The following is a 21,214-nucleotide window of genomic DNA, read 5'->3' as shown; positions in this document are numbered from 1 at the left end:
CACTGCGGGCTGGTGAGTGCTGGAGAACTGAGATTATCAGAATCTGGTAGGGTTAGTCCCTGTCTCCTAAAAGGGATAAAATCAGTGATGTAGTTATTTTTTAACCCAATTTTTAAAGTTGGAACTAAAGGTGAAAGCTTATAGGAAATAATATTCACTTACCTTAGGTGGTTCAATATGACCTGATTTTATGTTAACTCATCTCAAAGTCACCTCCCTGGTTCACTCTACTTTCTGTTTGGGCTCAGTCCTTGGGGTGATGACCAGGGCAGGAAGAACAACCTAAGGAGCAGGATGCTGGAGTCTTTGTGAGGGTGGGCCCTACCTATTCTTATCCACGGCTTCCACCATGTGCAATGTCCATGAGTGATTCAACAGATGAGGCAATATGGTTGTGCAGCAGCTTCTCTTTTGTCGCTGACCTTGACCTATTTAGGGTCAATAGGCGATGCAGCAAGTCTTTAGTAGCCTAGAAGTTTTCAAAATTACACTCTTGGACTTACATGTATGTGTAGAAAATGCAGCTCAACCAAGTGCCTCCTTTGGGGTTCTGTGGTGCTGCCTACTTCCCGTGCCCAGACTAGCCTTGTGTTTATAGTTGGGATGAATGGTTTGGTCTTCTGCCTTACTTTGTTTGGCTTCAGGAAAGCTCTTTCTGTTGTGTTCATTCTATTGCTAATTGATTTTTTTCTTGGGAAGAAAAATATTTAAAGAACCACAGCTACTTCCATTTTATCTTGCTGTTAAAGTAAATTAGCCTCTCTTTGTTTTTCACTTTCTATGTACCTTGTTGGGGGGAGTGGGTACAAATAGTGTTTCTTTCACATTGTTTACTTATTTCTAAATCTGTTTTAACCTGACATATATTTTCCTGCCAGTGGCACTCATCATTTTACTTCCCGACACTTCTTACATTTTTTTGCCTCAGTCTCAGATTGTGCTAAACAGCAGCTATAATGGCCTGTGACTTTTCTAAGGAAGAGCTGTCATAGTTGATGACTTTTTCTTGTCTTCATAGCTCTTGACCATGACAGATGTGACCAACACACGGATTGTTACAGCTGCACAGCCAACACCAATGACTGCCACTGGTGCAACGACTATTGTGTCCCTAAGAACCACAGCTGCACGGAAGGCCAGGTCAGGGGCTGTCTCTCAAGGATTTCAGAGGATGGAAAAGTCCAGAGTGGGGTTATGTGTAGATTACAATGTGAATGTTATAAAAACTGACCCAGAGTTATTTTTGAAACCTTCAGTGTAGACTTGGATTTTATTATTGCTCAAGTTTTCTTTTAGGAAGGGATGCCCAGTACATTCTAATTCTAAAGGTCCTTGTCACAGGATTGACGTGTGGTGTTTTAGAAGAAGGAAGACTGTGGTGTTTTGAGTATGCCCCACTCCCTAGCATGGCTGTGACTAAGTACTAGAGCCGGTGTGAGGCTTGGTGAGCTCTGCCTGTACAAGGTTTTGGAAGCAAGTTAGATTTGAGACTGAAAGGGGGTCAGGCGTATAGTAGCCACATTGAATTGTGGAAATAATATACTTTGTATAATCTTCTTGTCTAACTAGAGGCCCAATGCATGAAATTCATGCAAGAGTAGGCCTTCTCCTCCCTCCCCCTCCACTGCCGGCACTGGCTTCCCTCTGGCACCTGGGACCCGGGCTTCCCTTGCAGCCCCAACTTCGACTACAAGGTTGTCCAGAGGATGTCCAGTCTAATTAGCATATTATGCTTTTATTATTATAGATGTTATATCTTGGCTTAGCATAATACAGTAGGTCCTTGGGTTACATCAGAGATCCGTTCCTACGGCGCGACATAACGCAATTTTCGCTGTAAGTTGGAACCCACCTACATAAGCACCTACGTCACTCACATGGAGCATATACATAGCAGTAATGAAGTGAAAGAGTAAAAAAAATTTAAAAGAAAGATAACAATTCCTGACCTTTACTTGTGGTAAATAAATAATAAAAAACATAAAGCACATATGTATATATGTTGAAATGACGGAACTTTTTTTTTTTAATAAATAAACTAGAGGCCCGGTGCACAAAAATTTGTGCACTCGGAGGGGTCCCTCAGCCCGGCCTGTGCCCTCTCGCAGTCTGGGACCCCTCGGGGGATGACCACCTGCTGGCTTAGGCCCACTCCCCGGGGGATTGGGCCTAAACTGGCAGTCAGACATCCCTCTGGCAGCCCGGGAGCCCTCAGGGGATGTCCAATTGCCAGCGGGGAGCAGGCCTACGCTGCAGTCAGACATCCTTAGCGCTGCTGAGGAGGCAGGAGAGGCTCCCACCACCACCACTGTACTGGCAGCCATCAGCTTGGCTTGTGGCTGAGCAGAGCTCCCCCTGTGGGAGTGCACTGACCACCAGGGGGCAGCTCCTGCATTGAGCGTCTGCCTCCTGGTGGTCAGTGTGTGTCATAGTGACCAGTCATTCCCAGTTGCTCTGCTGTTAGGGTCAATTTGCATATTACCCTTTTATTATATAGGACAGAGGCCAGGTGCATGGGTGGGGGCCAGCTGGTTTGCCCTGAAGGGTGTCCCAGATCAGGGTGGGGGTCCCGCTGGGGTGCCTGGCCAGCCTGGGTGAGGGGCTGATGGCTGTTTGCAGGCTGGCCAAGCCCCCCAGTGAGGACTCTCACCCCATGAAGGTGTGGCCATCCTGGGTGTGGGGCTGATGGCTGTTTGCAGGCTGGCCCTGGCCCCCAGCCACCCAAGCTCCCAGTGGAGGCTGGCTGGAAGCAGGAATCTGGGATTTATTTATCTTCTATAATTGAAACTTTGTTGCCTTGAGTGGAGGCTACAGCCAGCCAGGGCAGGCGGGAAGCTTGGCTTCCTCTATCGCCAGGGCAACCAAGCCTCCTGCTTGCTCCAGCTCCGTGGCTGCAGGATGCTATCTTGGTTGGGTTAATTTGCATATAGTCGCTCTGATTGGCTGGAGGGCGTGGCTTGGGGCGTAGCAGAGGTGCGGTCAATTTACATGTTTCTCTTTTATTAGATTAGATGGGAGATGGCGCGTAACCCGAGGACTGTCTGTATTTGTAATTTTTTTATGTAGGTTAGAAGGCAACACAGATGATGACTCAACTTTTATAGCCTTTGACAATTTATAAGACATTCTTTGACAGTCTGTAAAACAGTTCATAAAATATAAATTTAGCCTGTTTGGAAGGCATTTGAAAAGCATTACATTCAACATTCCCATTTTACACATGAACAGGTGTTTAAGAGTGAATGACTTCCTTGCCGGGTAAAGGCATGTCCTTCAGCAGAACCTTTCCCTAAAGTATTTTCACTGTGGTGCAGCTTCCTATAAATCTTATTTATATATCCATTTGCAGTTTGCTCCTTTAATTTGATTTTTAGTATCCTGTTTGTCCTTACTGTGAGTTCTTTCTGTGCAAATAAGAAGAAAGCTCTTGTCCACTGTGTTCTAGATCTCCATTTCCAAGTATGAGAACTGCCCCAAGGATAACCCCATGTACTACTGTAACAAGAAGACCAGCTGCAGGAGCTGTGCCCTGGACCAGAACTGCCAGTGGGAGCCCCGCAATCAGGAGTGCATCGCCCTGCCTGGTAGGCCTTAGAGGGGCATCTTGATGTGTGTGTGGGGGGCGTCCAAAGACTTTACACACATGCCTCTGATACTGTGAAGTCTCAGGGGTGGAGGATAAGCACATTTTATCTATTCCTTCCCTCTTACCAATATTGTGGTTATTTTTTAAAACAAAAATACAGTTCTTAAGTATGCTCCTAGTGTCTTTTGAAACAAAATGAAACATCATCTGCTGCTCTGGAGAATCAAATGACAGCTTGGCTCTGTATCATGGAGCCCACTCCATTGTTTTCACCCTGCTCTTCTGTGCAAACCCAGGAATATAATGCAGTAGTCTCATCAGCCATTCTGCTGGGCACCTAATGAAGAGTGCTTCTTATTGACCACTAGGATTAGACGGCCTGCACCTTCTGACAAGAAGGAGAGGAGAGATGCCTGTGTCCACAGCACCTCCTGGGGTGATCTCCAGCCCTGAATACCTTAATTTATGGCACTTCTGAGGTTCGGGATGATGAGTTAGGGGGTCTGGGGCCAACCAGTCATAACTAAAAATGTATGATATGTTTGCTCAACCAAGATATCCAGGAAGGGGGACTTCTGTGGCTCCGTGCAACAGCTGAGTCATGTTAAGGGCAGTTGGGTTCCACCAGGCCCCTTGTGAATGTCCTTTGGAAGTACTTGATTCAGCTTGTATGAGTGGGCTTCTTGTTCTTTGTCTCATTGCATCTCAAACTCTAATGCACAGCTGAGGATCTGGGGATCTTCCTATCAGTCAGATTCTGGTACAAATCTAGGGTGGGGCCCAGAATTTACATTTGAACAAGCGGTGACACTGATGCCACACTCCAGGAGCAAGTGTTTATCTGCTCTGAGATGATCCCTGACCCATGGTACTGTACCTTTCATTGATCTCACTGACTGTTCATGAGCATTATTGATGGCTACTTTGGTTCTGGTGAAGTTGCTTTGCTCCTTGTCTTCCAAGAAGTATTCACAACTTCTGTGCAATTCTTTGGGTGGGTTTAGGGCAGTCACAGTAGCAGATTACAGGCTTGCCTTTTTGCTACAGCTCTATCACTTTGGGGTGCCCCCCCCAAAAGGATCTTTTCACCTTACTTTTGGGATAATTTGCACTTGGTTTTATACTTGATGTGAGAACAATGCAGCTTTTGAAGACTAGACTTGTTCATTCACCAACTCATTTCTATTCTTGCAGTTTTTAACCCCAGCCTTCCAATATCCATATTTATTTTTCTGCTCTTAAATTTTAGTCTTGTTCTTAATTGTTTTTCAAGAGGAGATTTATAAAATCCAACACTGGCACCAAATAAATGTTTTCTTCTAAGACACAGGAGTGTTGGCCTCATTTTTGAGATCCAGGAAATATGACTAATTTTTTAAAGCATTTAAAATTCTCGTATTCTGTACTTGGTCCTTAGTAATGTGTCTGATACTCTCATTACATCCTAAGGAAGTACCTAGAATTCAAGTCACAATTTGGTTTTTTATTAATTCGAACAGTAATGTAGTCGTTTTGTGTGATTTCTAAAACTTGTTTTTTATTAATTCGAACAGTAATGTAGTAGTTTTGTGTGATTTCTAAAACTTGTTGTTGTTGTTTTTTCTTTCTCTCTATCCTTTACAAAAGAAAATATCTGTGGCAGTGGCTGGCATTTGGTTGTAAACATGTGTTTGAAAATTTCTACTGCCAAGGAGACTTATGACACCGCTAAATTGTCCTGTAGGAACCACAATGCCCTTTTGGCTTCTCTTACAACCCAGCAGAAGATAGACTTTGTCCTTAAGCAGCTGCGAATAATGCAATCATCGCAGAGCATGGTAAGTTAAAATCCTCAGGACTTACATCTATTGTCTACTGAGGGCATGAACACAGCTCTCACCTGTGATGTGCTTGGTAGAAGGAGTGCTGTGTAATACACTGGAACGGGCACTGGCAGATTCTCTTCCTTTAATACCTTCTTTTTTACCTTAACATTTTAAACACTTTATTAGTCATATCTACTAAATTATATTTGAATAATTACATGTGTATTGAATAGTAATGTGTGTACATATGCACATATCTTTGTGACAACAGTGATGATTTTGTATTGGTTTATCCCTTGGTGTTGCTGTTGTGGGGGAGGGGAATGTCACTGCTACTTAGGTAGGTTAAATTAAGCCACCTGAGTCTCAGATTTTAGGTATTATTACAGTGTGTAATATGATTTAATGTTCATCACCCAAGAAATGTTTGTTTGCATCTTCCTTAGGCCTGGCCAGCCCAAAAGGAGAGAGTACCTTCTTATCAAAAGTTTCTAAGCACAGAACCCCAAGTTCTCTTCCCATCTGCTCAGTGCTCTGAGGTGGCTTATAGTTGACATTCCACAATCACATTTGGTCTTTTTGAGTTTAAAATCTTAGGCTGTGGGTCTATCCTCAATTAAGTAGACACAAGACAAAGCTCTTACCAGCACTGGCTTTGGTACAGAGCATTTGGTGGGGGAGGAGTTCTTCTCATCAAGTAGGGAGAAGCAATAGGCAGTACTTCCTTGGGTGCAGCCTGCTTCAGGTGAGGATATGGAGTATGGCCTGGGTCCTGGCTACATGTGGCCCTGCGTACTGCCTAGAGGGCTATTCTGCAATGGGTAGGGGGTGCCTATTTTTTACTTTTCTACATTTAGTCTTTTTTTTTTTAAGTGCAACTTTGGTATGGTGTGGAAAACATTGGTAATATATCATAAATGTGGTTACCTCATGGGACACTATGGCCACATTTGTTATTTTATATCTTAAAAGTTTTTCAAATTTATAATCTCCATTAGGGACTGCTTTTGTTTGTTTCTCTTTACCTGACCCCCAAATACAGGTCTCTACAGTGTTCTGTCCTTGGCTGTCAGCTGATCTTATCTGTAGTCACTCTTCAGAAAATTGATAGCTTACAGTTTTGCTCATTTCCAATGACTCCCAATTCCATGTGTCTCCAAGAATAGCTGGTTAGAAGGGTTTGGCTATCCCAGCTGGTCACAGATATCCTATCTTCTGGTCCCTCTTCTCTCTTCCTCAGGTTTTCTAGTTCTAGAAGGTTCTGGGTAGTCAAATTAGCTGGGACTGCCTTTATACAATAAGAATTCACAGTCTTGTGTTAAGCTGTAAATTAAGCTGTAAGTCTAGACTAAGAGCCCAGGCTTATATGGAAAAACAAATAAGCGTACTCAACCTAGTCTTTAGGGCAGAGGCTGGCTCGTAGCCAGAAAGAGGTAACCCCTGACGATGAAGAGTGAATTGGGAAGGTGACTAGGGAAGGGCTCTCTGTGCTTTGCTACCACACATGCAAGATGCGGAGTTTGAGGGGTGAGCTGCAGGCTGGGTGGAAGGGAGTTGCTGTAGGTTTGTCTTATGAGGATTCAAGGCCAAATCCTGAGAGGACTTGTCTACAATGCTAATTACTTTGAGTTTTATCAGGAAAGCAAAGAGAAGTTATTGAAGGACTTTTTAAAAGCATTAACTTTATTTGTTTTCTTTCCTTAAAAAATAATACACATTTCAGAGGAAATTTAGAAAATAGTAATATTAAAAATAGAATAAATATTACTTACTACAACTAAAAATAACTACTATGGGGTATGTCTATTTCTGTTGGGTCTTTCAATAGGAATGCATATTTTTTCCTCAAAAATTGAAATATATAGTACATTTTGTTTTATAACTGGCAAAATTAGGACTATCTTTCATTTCTGGGCTAAACTTTGTACTTTTATTTTAAAAGAATTTGTTAATGCAACAGGAGGGAAATTTCAGTAGAGCAGCAGTCAGAGACTCGCCCAGGGTTTTACTATCCCATTATTCCCTATAAAATTCAATGCCAGCCCTTCCCCCAGCTGAAGGTGGGAATCTCCAGTCATCTGAGCTGTTCAGTGCCCCAAACAGGCTTAGTTAATGATTCTGAGGATAGACAGATAACCAATATTTCAGAAATATTGGCAAGATTATTTCATGTATGGATAGATATATAAACCAAGTTTGGGGGTGGCTATCTCTTCATAGCATGTCATAGGATATGGAAATTTTGGGCCTTGATTATTGTTTTGCCATTAATCTCTGTGAAATTTTTCATATATTCTCTGAGCTATCTTTTTGTCCTTTGTAAAATGGCCATATTAAAGGGCCAAGCATGATATATAACTTAAAAATGATGGTCTGTCCTTATCTGCAATGGCTGAGTCAATGGATAGGGAGGTTTTCCTGTATCTTTGGGATATTTGTAACTTCATGGTTTTTATTTAGAAGCCTTTTTTGGTCAAGACATTGTTTATATTCATAACTGTGTCTCTCTTGCCTGCAGACCAAGCTGACCTTGACCCCATGGGTTGGCCTTCGGAAGATCAATGTGTCCTACTGGTGCTGGGAAGATATGTCCGCATTCACAAATAGTTCGATACAGTGGATGCCGTTTGAGCCCAGTGATGCTGGATTCTGTGGAATCTTATCAGAACCCAGTACTCGGGGCCTGAAGGCTGCAACCTGCATCAACCCACTCAATGGTAGTGTCTGTGAAAAGCTGGGTAGGTATATGGGGAATTATGCATTACTGGAAGTTCATTGAAAGCAACACCATAGGAGGCATAGTATTGATATATGTAAAATATTCATGAAAAACAGATTGAGTATTGATTTCAAGCATATGAAGCAGAGTATAACTCAGAATTTTAAAAGCAGAAGAAAATTTCCTCTGGCTCTGAATAGTATGACCCATAAACTTAAACAAAAATAACTAATACTACTCAGAGAACCTAATATTCTAATTAACAATGAGATTGATTGGTTTGTTGATCTCAAAAAGTTTGAGACTTGCTCTAAAAGGTTAATTTCTTGGTGTTGGCAGAGAAATGCTGTGGAAGAAAGAACCAAAAATACAAATAAAAGCAAAGGAAATATCAGAATTGACATAGGGGACAAAAGGGACAGTGGACAGAAAAATGTGACAGTATGGAGAAAAATGATGAGTGCAGTTCTGTGATAGAAAACAGAAGCAAACCTGATGTGCTAAAGCTGTACTTGAGTACTGAAGGAGCAAACACTTTGAGTAGCTTCATGGCTTTGCATCTCTCTTCTGGGCTACATTTAGGCTTCTTAAAGCCAGGCACAGGGGCAGCACCCGCAGCACGCTGATAAGCCCAAGACAAGTGTCCTCCTCCTGCAGAGGGTTCACAAGTAATAGGTGGAATTTTCTAGGCACTTTCGGGAGGCTGGACTCCTTTGACATCATGTCTCATTTTAGGAAGGGACCACAATTTGAAGAACACAGAAATATAGAAAAGAATTGATAGCACTGTAGAAGTCACCTTAAAATATTACTTCTAAACTTCCCGTAGGGGAGCTTTTTAGCCATTTTGGAACCTGAGTGCTTTGTTGTATTTAATGAATGCTGTGGTCCTTCTTCCCTAAAATATACAAAGATACGATTTTGCATGTTCAGGTGGGTTGTAAAGCCCTGAAGTTTATGCTAGGGCCCATATTTTTGAGGAGCTTTAGAACCCCTATTTGAATGGAAAGGTTAGCTTGTTCCCACAGGTCTTTGAAAAAGAAAAACATCTTTTTTCCTCAAGTATAACAATATATTTGACTAAACAGTACATGGTGACTCTAATGTTTTCTATTTTCTCCTTCATTTAATATAGCCCACTGAATTGATTGACAGACTAATGTTAACAACCCATACTGAAAAGACTTTGACCTTAGCCAACATGGTAGGAGCTCTAAGTGTCTCTCTTATGTTTACTTCCCAGCGAACCACAGCACCAAGCAGTGTCGGACACCGTGTGCCTTGAGGACGGCATGTGGAGAGTGCACCAGTGGCAGCTCCGAGTGCATGTGGTGCAGCAACATGAAGCAGTGTGTGGACTCCAATGCCTACGTGGCCTCCTTCCCTTATGGCCAGTGTATGGAGTGGTATACCATGAGCAGCTGTCCCCGTAAGTGAAAAGTGAGCTCTAAGCACTAATGAGTGCCATGTGTACGGGTGACAACTCCTGCAGTGAGGCGGTGCTGTCAGCCTCTGAACATTTGAGGGACAAGACTGGACCTGACCTTCAGCTCAGATCTGTCAATAGACTGTTTGATGATAATCTTCATATAGAACAAAGCACAATGATACAAGTAAATAAATGTAGGATAGATCACAGAGTACAGAAATAATTGCTCAACTTTAATATCATATTGCTCCATCCTGTATGACCACATCTTTTTTTTAAAATATATTTTTATTGATTTCAGAGAGGAAGGGAGAGATAGAAACATCAGTGATGAGAGAGAATCATTGATCGGCTGCCTCCTGCACACCCCACACTGGGGGGTCAAGCCCACAACCTGGGCATGTGCACCAACTGGGAACTGAGCCGTGACCTGCTGGTTCAGAGGTCAACTCTCAACCACTGAGCCATGCTGGCCGGGCTGGTCTCCACATCTTAATCTTCTAACTCATAAAGTAAATGCTTTTCAGTTGGTGACCTCTCAGGTCCCTTTTGGCTCCAGCATCCTGAGATTGAGAGAGGAGGAGTCCCTAATACATGTAGAACAAGATATTGGGTTCTTCAAATTTATTATGCCATTTAAACAGTCACAATAGAATAGGAATTTTGACTCACAGAGGTTGAATAATCTGTTAAAGAAAAGGGTGATTTAAATACAATGCATTCAGATCTAAAGGAGATAGTGAATTGCAACTTGTGTTTTCTTAACAGCTGAAAATTGTTCAGGCTACTGTACCTGTAGTCATTGCTTGGAGCAACCAGGCTGCGGCTGGTGTACTGATCCCAGCAATACTGGCAAAGGGAAATGCATAGAGGGCTCCTATAAAGGACCAGTGAAGATGCCTTCTCAGGCCCCTATAGGAAATTTCTACCCACAGCCCCTTCTCAATTCCAGCATGTGTCTGGAGGACAGCAGATACAACTGGTCTTTCATTCATTGTCCAGGTAAGATGTCTTGTGTATCCAAAATCAAGTGTTTCACTGCCTATCTGCAAAGAATAAAACCTTGAAAGCTACCTTACTTATATGGATTTCTTTTAAGAAAAAAATAACATCATTTTTGGAGAAGTAGTTTTACATGACAAATATTTTTATTTTCAGTTAATGAAAATAATAAAATTTCAAGTGAGTTGTTTTGCTAACATTCATTACAAAAGTAATGAAATAAATTCATCATAAAAAACTAAATATTACAGATGTAGATAAAATAAAAACTGGAATTCCTCTTCTCATCTACACTTCATCAGAGAAGTAAAAACTTTTAACAGTTTGATACAGATATCTCTAGACATACCAATGTATATTTTTAAAACTAAAAAATACTCCCTGGCCAGTGTCCTAGGTGGTTAGCGCACTGGCCTTTACACCTAAGGGTCATGCGTTCGATTCCTGGTCAAGGGTGTGTACCTGGGTTACAGGTTCGGTTCCCGGCCTGGTCGGGGTATGTGTAGGAGGCAACCAATCCATGTGCCTCTCACATCTATATTTCTCTCTCTTCCTCTTTCCCCTTTTCTTTCTCTCTTCCCCTCCCTCCCTTCCCCTCTCTAAAAATCAGTGGGAAAAAATGTCCTAGGTTAAGGTTTAAAAACTAAAAAATACTATGCATATGATATAGTTCTATAGTTTGCTTTTTACTTAAAAATACATCTTGGCAGTTCTTAGGAGAAAAATTAAAAATAAGTCTTCTGCCAACCCAGAAGTTTCTCTCCACAAATGTAGAAAAGAAAGAAAACCGTTTTATTATTGAATATAAGCTTTAAGCAGACTGTGATGCACATCACAGGCAAGCCACTAATGAGATTGCAAAGACAAACGAAATCTCACCCTTTTAAATAAATGGCCAAGCAGATACAATCCATTATATACATGTTATCAAGATGAATGATAATTTGTCCTCATAAGAGAGGATTTGATGGCACTGTTTGCTGTACATTCCTTTCATAGTTTATCCTGAATTTACCTGGTAATTGGGATGGCCACCTGTGTTAGGTAATTGCCTTTATCCAAGAAAAGAATAAACCGTCTTGTAACTTTATGGCAAGCAGGTGTTGCAGCTTGGCACAATGCACTCAGGCTAACTAAAATCCGGAAAGGACTGGGAGATAGGGTGCTATCTTCCTTTATGTTTTTATTTAAAAGAGGTGGCTCCCAGGCCCTTAAGAAAAACATTCTTGGATTGTAGTGCTCATAAGAAGCTTATTTAGGTTTTAAAAAGATTTATATGCGTTTCAAAGGAACTGAGGAAGGACTTATACATACAGGTTTTCTTTTCTTTTTTAAAAAATTTTTTGTTAATCCTTACCCAAGGATATTTTTCCATTGATTTTTTAGGGAGAGTGGAAGAGAGAGGGAAAGACAGACAGAAACATCGACGTAAGAGAAACACATTGATTGGTTGCCTCCTGCTTGAGCCCGACCAGGGCGCAGGCTGGGGAGGAGCCTGCAACCAAGGTATGTGCCCAGAACCCTTTGGTTCGTAGGCCGATGCTCTATCCACTGAGCCAAACCGGCTAGGGCAATACAGGTTTTTCTTAATGAATTGTAAGAAAAGGGAGAAGGGTAAAAGGTCTCTTGGCCTTTTGGCAAGAGGAATAACAGCCTGCCTGCCTGCCTATCTCCCTCCCTCTCTCCCTCCCTCTCTCCCTTTCTCCCTCCTTCCCTTCTCTCTTTCCCTTCTTTCCTCCCTCCTTCTATCTATCCTCCCTTCCCTTCTATCCCTCCTTCTTTCCTTTTTCCTTTTTCCTCTTTCCCTTTCCTTTCCTTCTCTCCCTCCTTCCCTACTCTCTCTATTCCTTCCAGTAGTTGCTTTAAGAAGGAATATACCATGAGTTGGCCTAAAAGCCTGTGCCTAATAGACCTGCTGAGGAGACTGCCCTAAGAAACTAATCCTGAGAAACTGGCCTTTGATTCAGACTTTCAGTAAATACTCAGGAATGTGCTGATAGGCCTCCAGAACAGTTGGGAGAGGGTAGGCAGGTACAAAGACTCCCGGAAGGTTAGTGGGTGAGAACTTCTCCAAGAGCATCTCAGACAGCGCCACTGACAACAGGGCTCCCTGTGAGTTCTTCTGTTAGAGAAAGGCTGCTGTAAACAAAAATAAAAGGCAAGAGACAAACGGGGGGGAAATATCTGCAGTGTATATATCCAATGATTCCATAGTACGTAAACCTCCTCCCTCCAGGAAAAAAAAGCTAAATGTCAACCCAACAGAAAAAGTGGGCAAAGGATGTAAAGAAGTAGGTACATCGTTTTGCATTCTCACTAACAATGTGAAAAGGCTCAGATTTCTTCATCCTCATCAACACTGCGCTCATCTTTTTTATTGTAGCTGTTCTAGTTTATGAGAAATTGTATCTCACTGTGGTTTTGATTTGCATCAAATAACTAATGAAGCTGCTCATCTTTTTGGCCATTTGTATGTCATCTTTAGAAAAATAACTATTCAAAGTCTTTGCCCATTTTTTAAATTGCATTATCTTTTTATTATTGACCTATAAGAGTTCTTTATGAATCCTAGATATAAGTCCCTTTTTGAATATATGATTTGCAATATTTTCTTTCATTTTTCTTTCTTGATAGTATCTTTTGAAATACAAAAGTTTTAAATTTTGTAAGTCCAATGTGTTTTCTTTTATCCCATGTGCTTTTTAAAGAAATCAGTGCCTTAACTAACCCAACATCACAGAGATTTATTCCTATGTTTTCTTTTTAAAGTTTCATAGATTTATCTCTTATATTTAGGTTCATGATCCACTTTTGAATTAACTTTTATATGTAGTGAGGTAGGGGACCAAATTCATCTTTTTGCGTGTAGTTATCTAGTTGTCCCTGCACCATTTGTTAAAAGGACTATTTGTTTGTTTGTTTTGCTATTGAATTTTTGAGGCATGTTTGTTGAGAATCAGCTCACTGTAAATGTAAGAATTTATTTCTGGGCTCTCATTTCCATTCTATTGGGTGTCTTTACATCAGTATCACTATTTTGATTACTGTAGCTTTGTAGTAAGTTTTGAAATTGGGAAGTCTGTCCTCCAACTTTGTTATTTTCTAGCTTGTCATGGCTATTCTGGGTTTCTGGTATTTCCATATGAATTTAGGATGAGCTTGTTAATTTTGGCAACAACAAAAAGAGATCACATTGAAGCTATAGACCAATTTGGGGTGTATTGCCACCTAACAATTTATGATCCTGGAATGGTTTTCTATTTCTTTAGTTCTTTACTTTTTTTCGGTAAGTTTTATGGTTTGCAGTGTACATATCTTGTACTTATTTTGTTAAATTTATTATATAAAGTATTTTATTTTATTTTTTTAATTCTTTATTAGTTAAGGTATTACAAATGTGTTCTCATCCCCCCCATTAACCCCCAACCTCCCCCCCCCCCCCCCCCCCCACTCATGCTCTCATCCCCCTGTTGTCTGTGTCTATTGGTTTGGCTTATATGCGTGCATACAAGTCCTTCGGTTGATCTCTTCCCCTTACCCCCTCCCTCCCCTACTTTCTTTCTGGAGATTGATAGCCTGATCGCTGTTTCTCTGTCTTTGGATCTGTCCCTGTTCATCAGTCTATGTTGTTCTCTATCATCCACAAATGAGTGAGATCATGTGGTATTTATCTTTCTCTGACTGGCTTATTTCACTTAGCATCATGCTCTCCAGTTCCATCCATGCTGTTGCAAAAGGCAAGAGTTCCTTCTTTTTTACTGCAGCATAGTATTCCATTGTGTAGATGTACCACAGTTTTCTAATCCACTCATCTGCTGATGGGCACTTAGGCTGTTTCCAAATCTTAGCTATGGTGAATTGTGCTGCTATGAACATAGGGGTGCATATATCCTTTCTGATTGGTGTTTCTGTTTTCTTGGGATATATTCCTAGAAGTGGGATCACTGGGTCAAATGGGAGTTCCATTTTTAGTTTTTTGAGGAAGCTCCATACTGTTCTCCACAGTGGCTGCACCAGTCTGCATTCCCATCAGCAGTGCAGGAGGGTTCCTTTTTCTCCACATCCTCTCCAACACTTGTCCTTTGTTGATTTGTTGATGATAGCCATTCTGACAGGTGTGAGATGGTACCACATTGTCGTTTTGATTTGCATCTCTCGTATAATTAGTGACTTTGAGCATGTTTTCATATGTCTTTCGGCCTTCTGTATGTCCTCTTTTGAAAAGTGTCTGTCTAGGTCCGTTGCCCATTTTCTTATTGGATTGTTTATCTTCCTATTGTTAAGTTTCATGAGTTCCCTATAAATGTTGGAGATTAAACCCTTATCGGTGATATCATTGGCAAATATGTTCTCCCATGTAGTGGGTCTTCTTGTTGTTTTGTTGATGGTTTCCTTTGCTGTGCAAAAGCTTTTTATTTTGATGTAGTCCCATTTGTTTATTTTCTCTTTAGTTTCCATTGCCCTAGGAGCATTATCAGAGAAGAAATCCCTTTGGCATATGTTTGCGATTTCGCTGCCTGTGGATTCCTCTAGTATTTTTATGGTTTCCCATCTTACGTTTAAGTCTTTTATCCATTTTGGGTTTATTTTTGTGTATGGTGTGAGTTGGTGGTCTAGTTTCATCTTTTTGCATGTATCTGTCCAATTTTCCCAACACCATTTATTGAAGAGACTGTCTAGACTCCATTGTATGCTCTTGCCTCCTTTGTCGAATATTAATTGGGCATAGTGGTTTGGGTCGATTTCTGGGGTCTCTATTCTATTCCATTGATCTATATATCTGTTCTTGTGCCAGTACCAAGCTGTTTTAAGAACAGTGGCTTTGTAATAAAGTTTGATATCTGGTATTGAGATCCCACCTACTTTGTTCTTCTTTCTCGGCATTGCTGCAGCTATTCGAGGTCTTTTTTTATTCCAGATGAATTTTTGGAGAGTTCCTTCTAGATCTGTGAAATATGCCGTTGGTAATTTAATGGGGATTGCATTGAATCTATAGATTGCTTTGGGTAGTATGGACATTTTGATGATGTTAATTCTACCAATCCATGAACACGGTATGTTCTTCCATCTGTTTATGTCTTCCTCTATCTCTTTTTTCAGTGTCCTGTAGTTTTTTGCATATAAGTCTTTTACCTCCTTAGTTAAGTTTATTCCTAGGTATCTTAATTTTTTTGGTGTGATGGTAAATGGGATTGCTTTTTTAGTCTCACTTTCTGTAAGTTCACTATTGGTGTAAAGAAATGCCATGGATTTCTTGGCATTAATTTTGTATCCTGCTACATTGCTGAATCCATTTACTAAGTCTAATAATTTTTTGATGGAGTCTTTAGGGTTCTCTATGTACAATATCATGTCATCTGCAAATAAGGACAGTTTTACTTCTTCTTTTCCAGTCTGGATGCCTTTTATTTCTTCTTCTTGTCTGATCACAATGGCTAGTACTTCCAGTACTATGTTGAACAGGAGTGGTGAGACGGGGCATCCCTGTCTTGTTCCTGTTTTTAGGGGGAATGGTTTTAGTTTTTTCCCATTGATTATGATGTTGGCTGTGGGTTTGTCATATATGGTTTTTATTATGTTGAGGTATTATCCCTCTATTCCTATCTTGCTGAGAGTTTTTATCAAGAAAGGGTGTTGGATTTTGTCAAATGCTTTTTCCGCATCAATTGATATGACTATGTGGTTTTTTTCTCTCAATTTGTTTATGTGATGTATCACATTTATTGATTTGTGGATAATGTACCATCCTTGCATCCCTGGGATAAATCCAACTTGGTCATGGTGTATGATCTTTCTGATGTACTGCTGGATCCGATTTGCTAGGATTTTGTTGAGGATTTTGCTATCTATGTTCATGAGGGATATTGGCCTGTAATTCTCTTTCATTGTGTTGTCTTTATCTGGTTTTGGTATTAGGGTGATGCTGGCTTCATAGAATGAGCTGGGAAGTGTTCCTTCCTCTTGAATTTTTTGGCATAGTCTGAGGAGGATAGGTTTTAGGTCTTCCTTGAATGTTTGGTAAAACTCCCCTGTGAAGCCATCTGGCCCCGGGCTTTTGTTTGCTGGAAGCTTTTTGATTACTGCTTCAATTTCCTCCATAGTTATTGGCCTATTGAGATTTTTAGATTCTTCCTGATTAAGTTTTGGAAGGTTGTATTTTTCTAGGAATATGTCCATTTCCTCCAGGTTGTCTAGTGTGTTGGAGTAGAGTTGTTCATAGTATTTTCTAACAATCCTTTGTATTTCTGTGGGATCTGTTGTTATTTCTCCTCTTTCATTTCTGATTTTGTTTATTTGGGTCCTCTCTCTCTTTGTTTCTTGGTGAGCCTGGCTAGAGGTTCATCAATCTTGTTTATCCTTTCAAAGAACCAGCTCTTGGTTTTGTTGATCTTTTGTATTGTTTTTTTTTTGTCTCTATGTTGTTTATCTCTGCTCTGATCTTCGTTATTTCCTTCCTTCTGCTTACACTGGGCTTTTCTTATTGCTCTCTTTCTAACTCTTTGAGTTGTAGAGTTAGGTAATTTATTCTCATTGTTTCTTGTTTCTTGCAGTAGGCTTGTAGAGCTATGAACTTCCCTCTCAAGACTGCTTTCGCTGTGTCCCATAGGTTTTGGATTGTTGTGTTTTCATTGTCGTTTGTTGCCATGATGTTTTTTATTTCTTCTTTGATCTCTCTGGTAACCCAGTCATTGTTTAATAGCATGCTATTTAGTTTCCATGTGTTTGATTTTTTTGGATTGTTTTTATTGTAGTCGATTTCCAGTTTTATGCCATTGTGATCTGAGAAAATGCTTGATATGATTTCAATTTTCTTGAATTTGAAGAGACTTTGCCTGTGACCCAATATATGGTCTATCTTTGAAGATGACCCATGTGCACTTGAGAAGAATGTATATTCTGTGGCTTTGGGGTGAAATGTTCTGAAGAGGTCAATTAATTCCATCTGATCTAGTAAGTCATTTAGGATTGATGTTTCTTTGCTGATTTTTTGTTTAGAGGATTTGTCCAGTGGTGATAATGGAGTGTTAAAGTCCCCTACTATGATTGTATTGCTGTCAATCTCTCCCTTGATCTCCTCCAGAAGATTGCTTACGTATTTGGGTGCTCCTATATTGGGTGCATATATGTTTACCAGAGTTATTTCTTCTTGTTGGATTGCTCCCTTTAGTATTATGAAGTGGCCTTCTTTATCTCTTTATATGTCCTTCACTTTGAGATCTAATTTGTCAGATATAAGTATTGCTACCCCGGCTTTTTTTCCACTTCCATTCGCCTGAAAAACCTTTTTCCATCCCTTCACCATCAGTCTGTGTGCGTCTTTTTCTCTGAGGTGGGTTTCCTCTAGACAGCAGATATATGGGTCATGTTTTCTTATCCACTCAGTTACCCTATGTCTTTTGATTGGGGCATTTAATCCATTTACATTTAAAGTTATTATTGATAGATACTTGTTAGTCGCCATTTTTGTTCTTTACCGCTGTGTTCCTTCTTTGTTTCCAATTTTTTCTTTTTACAACAGACCCTTTAGCATTTTTTGCATTGCTGGTTTGGTGGTAATAAACTCCCGTAGACCCTTTTTGTCTGTGAAGCTCCTGATTTCACCCTCAATTTTGATTGATAGCCTTGCTGGGTACAGTATTCTTGGATTCAGACCCTTCCTTTGCATGACTTTGTATATTTCATTCCATTCCCTTCTTGCCTGATGTGTTTCTGTTGAGAAATCAGTCGCTATTCTGATGGGGGATCCTTTGTAGGTAACTTTCTGTCTCTCTCTGGCTGCTTTTAAGATTCTTGCTTTGTCGTTGGTGTTTGCCAATTTAATTATAATGTGCCTTGGCGTCGGTCTTTCGGGGTTCATTTTGTTTGGGACTCTGTGAGCTTCTTGGATTTGTGTGAGTTTTTTCTTCCCTATATCAGGGAAATTTTCTGTCATTATTTTTTCAAACAGGTTTTCTATATTCCTTGCTCAGTTTCCTCTCCTTCTGGCACCCCTAGTATTCGGATGTTGTTTCGTTTTGTGTTGTCCCAGAGTTCTCTTAGGCTCTCCTCCTGCTTTTTAATTTTTTTTTTCTAGAAGCTGCTCTGCTTGGGTATTTTTTCCTACCTTGTTTTCTAGCTCGCTGATGCAGTCCTCTGCTTCTTCTAGTCTACTGTTGATGCTTGCCATTGAGTTCTTTATAGCAGTGATGTCATTTTTCATTTCTTCTTGGTTTTTCTTCATTTCCTCTTGATTCTTACACATATTGTTGAATTTGTCTTCCATTCTTTTCATCCACCTTATGGCCATTTCTCTGAATTCTTTCTCTGACAGGTTGCTTGCACCATTGCCTCCATTTCGTTTACTTCCTTTTCTGATGATGCCTGTTTTTCTTTCATATGCGGGTTTGTTCTTTGTTTCACCATGATCTTTCTTCTCCAGGTGTTTGGTTATGTAGTTCTCTCTCTGCTGCGTTGATTTAAAGGCACAAAATACAACACAACAAGGCACAACGTACAAGGCACAACCCCCAATATACTCCTTTTCTATTTAATAAGATTGCAAAGGATTGGCATTAATTCTTTAAGTATTGATAGAATTCATCAGTGAAACCATCTGGCTTGGACTTTTCTTTGTGGGAAGATCTTTGATTATTAATTTAAACTTATCATTTATTACAGGTTTATTCAGATTTTTATTTCTGCTTGAGTCAGTTTTGGTAATCTGTGTTTTTCTAGGAATTTGTCTGTTTCATCTAAGTAATCAAATTTATTGGCATACAGTTGTTCATAATATGTTCTTGAAGATAGCTTCTTTTCTTGAAGATATATGTTCTGTTTAACCTATTGAGGATTTTTTGTTTTGTGTCTAATTTTGTTTTATCCTTTTTCATTTTGCAAATTCTCTAAATATCATGAGGTTTTTTTCAGAGCTTGCTTGCTTATTTTATGAATACAATAATCTCTTGTCTCTTTCAATTACTAAAATTAGTATTTTTCATTCTCTTAAGTTTCTTGCATCAGCCTTTCCTTCAAGGTTAGTTGCTCATTGTGTTTATCCAGGTAGTGCCTTTACATTGATGATTTTCTTATACTGATTGCTATTTAAGGTTGGTTTGTATTTATCTTTAGGATTATCTGAATTTATCACTATTTGGTACACTGAGCTGTTGTGAAGGTGTGGTGTGATATCCTAAGGGAGAAGCGGACTAGCCAGCCACAGGTCTCTCCAGTTCTGGTGTGCTCTGACTGTTGTTGAGTGGTCTGCTTTCCTCCTTCAGTAGAAGAAAGAGGGAGTAATAGACCAAGTGCCTGGGTGCATTTGGCATGGTCATGGTCATGGTTGTGCCAAGTGTCTCCCCACACTAGGATGTTATGGTGACCTGAAGATAGCTGGGGCATTGCCCTGGTTTTTCTTTCTGACCCCCAACTCACTCCACAGAACTGTCCTTTCCTCCTGCAGCCTCGGACAGATGCCTCAGCCAGCTGTTGAGCAGGTCGTGAGGTACTTCCTGCTATCCATCACTCTCCCGAGGCCTGTTCTGGCTGCCAGCCTCTGTTGGATTATTTAGGTGTCAAGTGGTAAAGTGTATGTGGTCACTTTGTCAGTCCCCTCCTTCTCCTATATTAGGATTAGGATACAGGTGTCTGAACTCCCGTTGTTTGGTCAGATTGACCATATCTGTTTTACAATTTCTGGAAATTCCTCAATACTTTACAAGTATCTCCCAATACTTCTGATAGCATCTTTTCCTCTTATCCCATACTCCTGTTAATTTAATCTTTCAGTGTAGTTTTGAAGGGGAAGAGAGACACATTTGTTCAGTCTTTTTTTTCTTTTTAGTCTTTTTATATTGAACAGATTGTTTTTTGTAAATGATTTTGGGTATTACATTTTGTGTTTGTTGTGCTTTGCTCTTTTGCTGTATAGTTGGCCCTCCATATCCATGGGTTTTGCATCCATAGAATGTAAGGCCGACTAAAGGACTTGTGCATCAGTAGATACTAAGGGAGGACTACCCATCTTCACAGGAACAACATGAGTATCCCATACATCCAAAGTAATTTTGGTGCAGTCATAACTAATGTAGTCATTTTTAAGTTTTTCAGCTGCAGTCTGTATAGAACAACTCAAATATCTACAGCAGTGGTTCTCAACCTTCTGGCCCTTTAAATACAGTTCCTCATGTTGTGACCCAACCATAAAATTATTTTCGTTGCTACTTCATAACTGTAATGTTGCTGCTGTTATGAATCGTAATGTAAATATCTGATATGCAGGATGGTCTCAGGCGACCCCTGTGAAAGGGTCGTTCGACCGCCAAAGGAGTCGTGACCCACAGGTTGAGAACCGCTGACCTACAGGGTTAGGGTAGGGAACAGGTGGTAAACAAAACAGGTACCAGCTATGGAAAGTTTCTGAAATAGTAAAAAACTATATCATGCTGATCAGGCAAGAAAGACCTGCAAAAGTTGCAAAAAAGTAAATATTAAATGTTCTCATACACACACAAAAATGATAATTATGTGATGTGATCCAGGTGTTAGCTAATGCTATGATAGTAATCATTAGGCAATATATAAGTGTATCAAAGCAATATGTTGTACACCTTAAACTTACACAATGTTATATGTCACTTATATCTCAGTAAAACTGTTTACACCCTAGCCTGTTTTGCTCAGTGGTTAGAGCATCG

At 40.2% G+C, this 21,214-nt stretch overlaps 1 protein-coding gene across 1 annotated transcript in view; it reads left to right on the top strand.

The window, feature by feature from the left end:
- The window catches only part of ATRN (attractin), a 147,151-nt gene that overhangs the window by 70,890 nt on the left and 55,047 nt on the right, over nt 1-21,214 (top strand). The window contains exons 13-18 of the mRNA XM_070419991.1: nt 1,019-1,140; nt 3,446-3,584; nt 5,213-5,403; nt 7,910-8,129; nt 9,354-9,539; nt 10,308-10,541. Coding sequence (XP_070276092.1) covers nt 1,019-1,140; nt 3,446-3,584; nt 5,213-5,403; nt 7,910-8,129; nt 9,354-9,539; nt 10,308-10,541 — 1,092 coding nt within the window. The remainder of the gene's footprint in view (nt 1-1,018; nt 1,141-3,445; nt 3,585-5,212; nt 5,404-7,909; nt 8,130-9,353; nt 9,540-10,307; nt 10,542-21,214) is intronic.

Source organism: Myotis yumanensis, unplaced genomic scaffold (assembly GCF_028538775.1).
Source record: "Myotis yumanensis isolate MYYU_CA2020_CCGP unplaced genomic scaffold, mMyoYum1.0.hap1 SCAF_7, whole genome shotgun sequence".
Classification (NCBI taxonomy): Eukaryota; Metazoa; Chordata; class Mammalia; order Chiroptera; family Vespertilionidae; genus Myotis; species Myotis yumanensis.
This window is presented reverse-complemented; position numbering and strand designations above follow the sequence as displayed.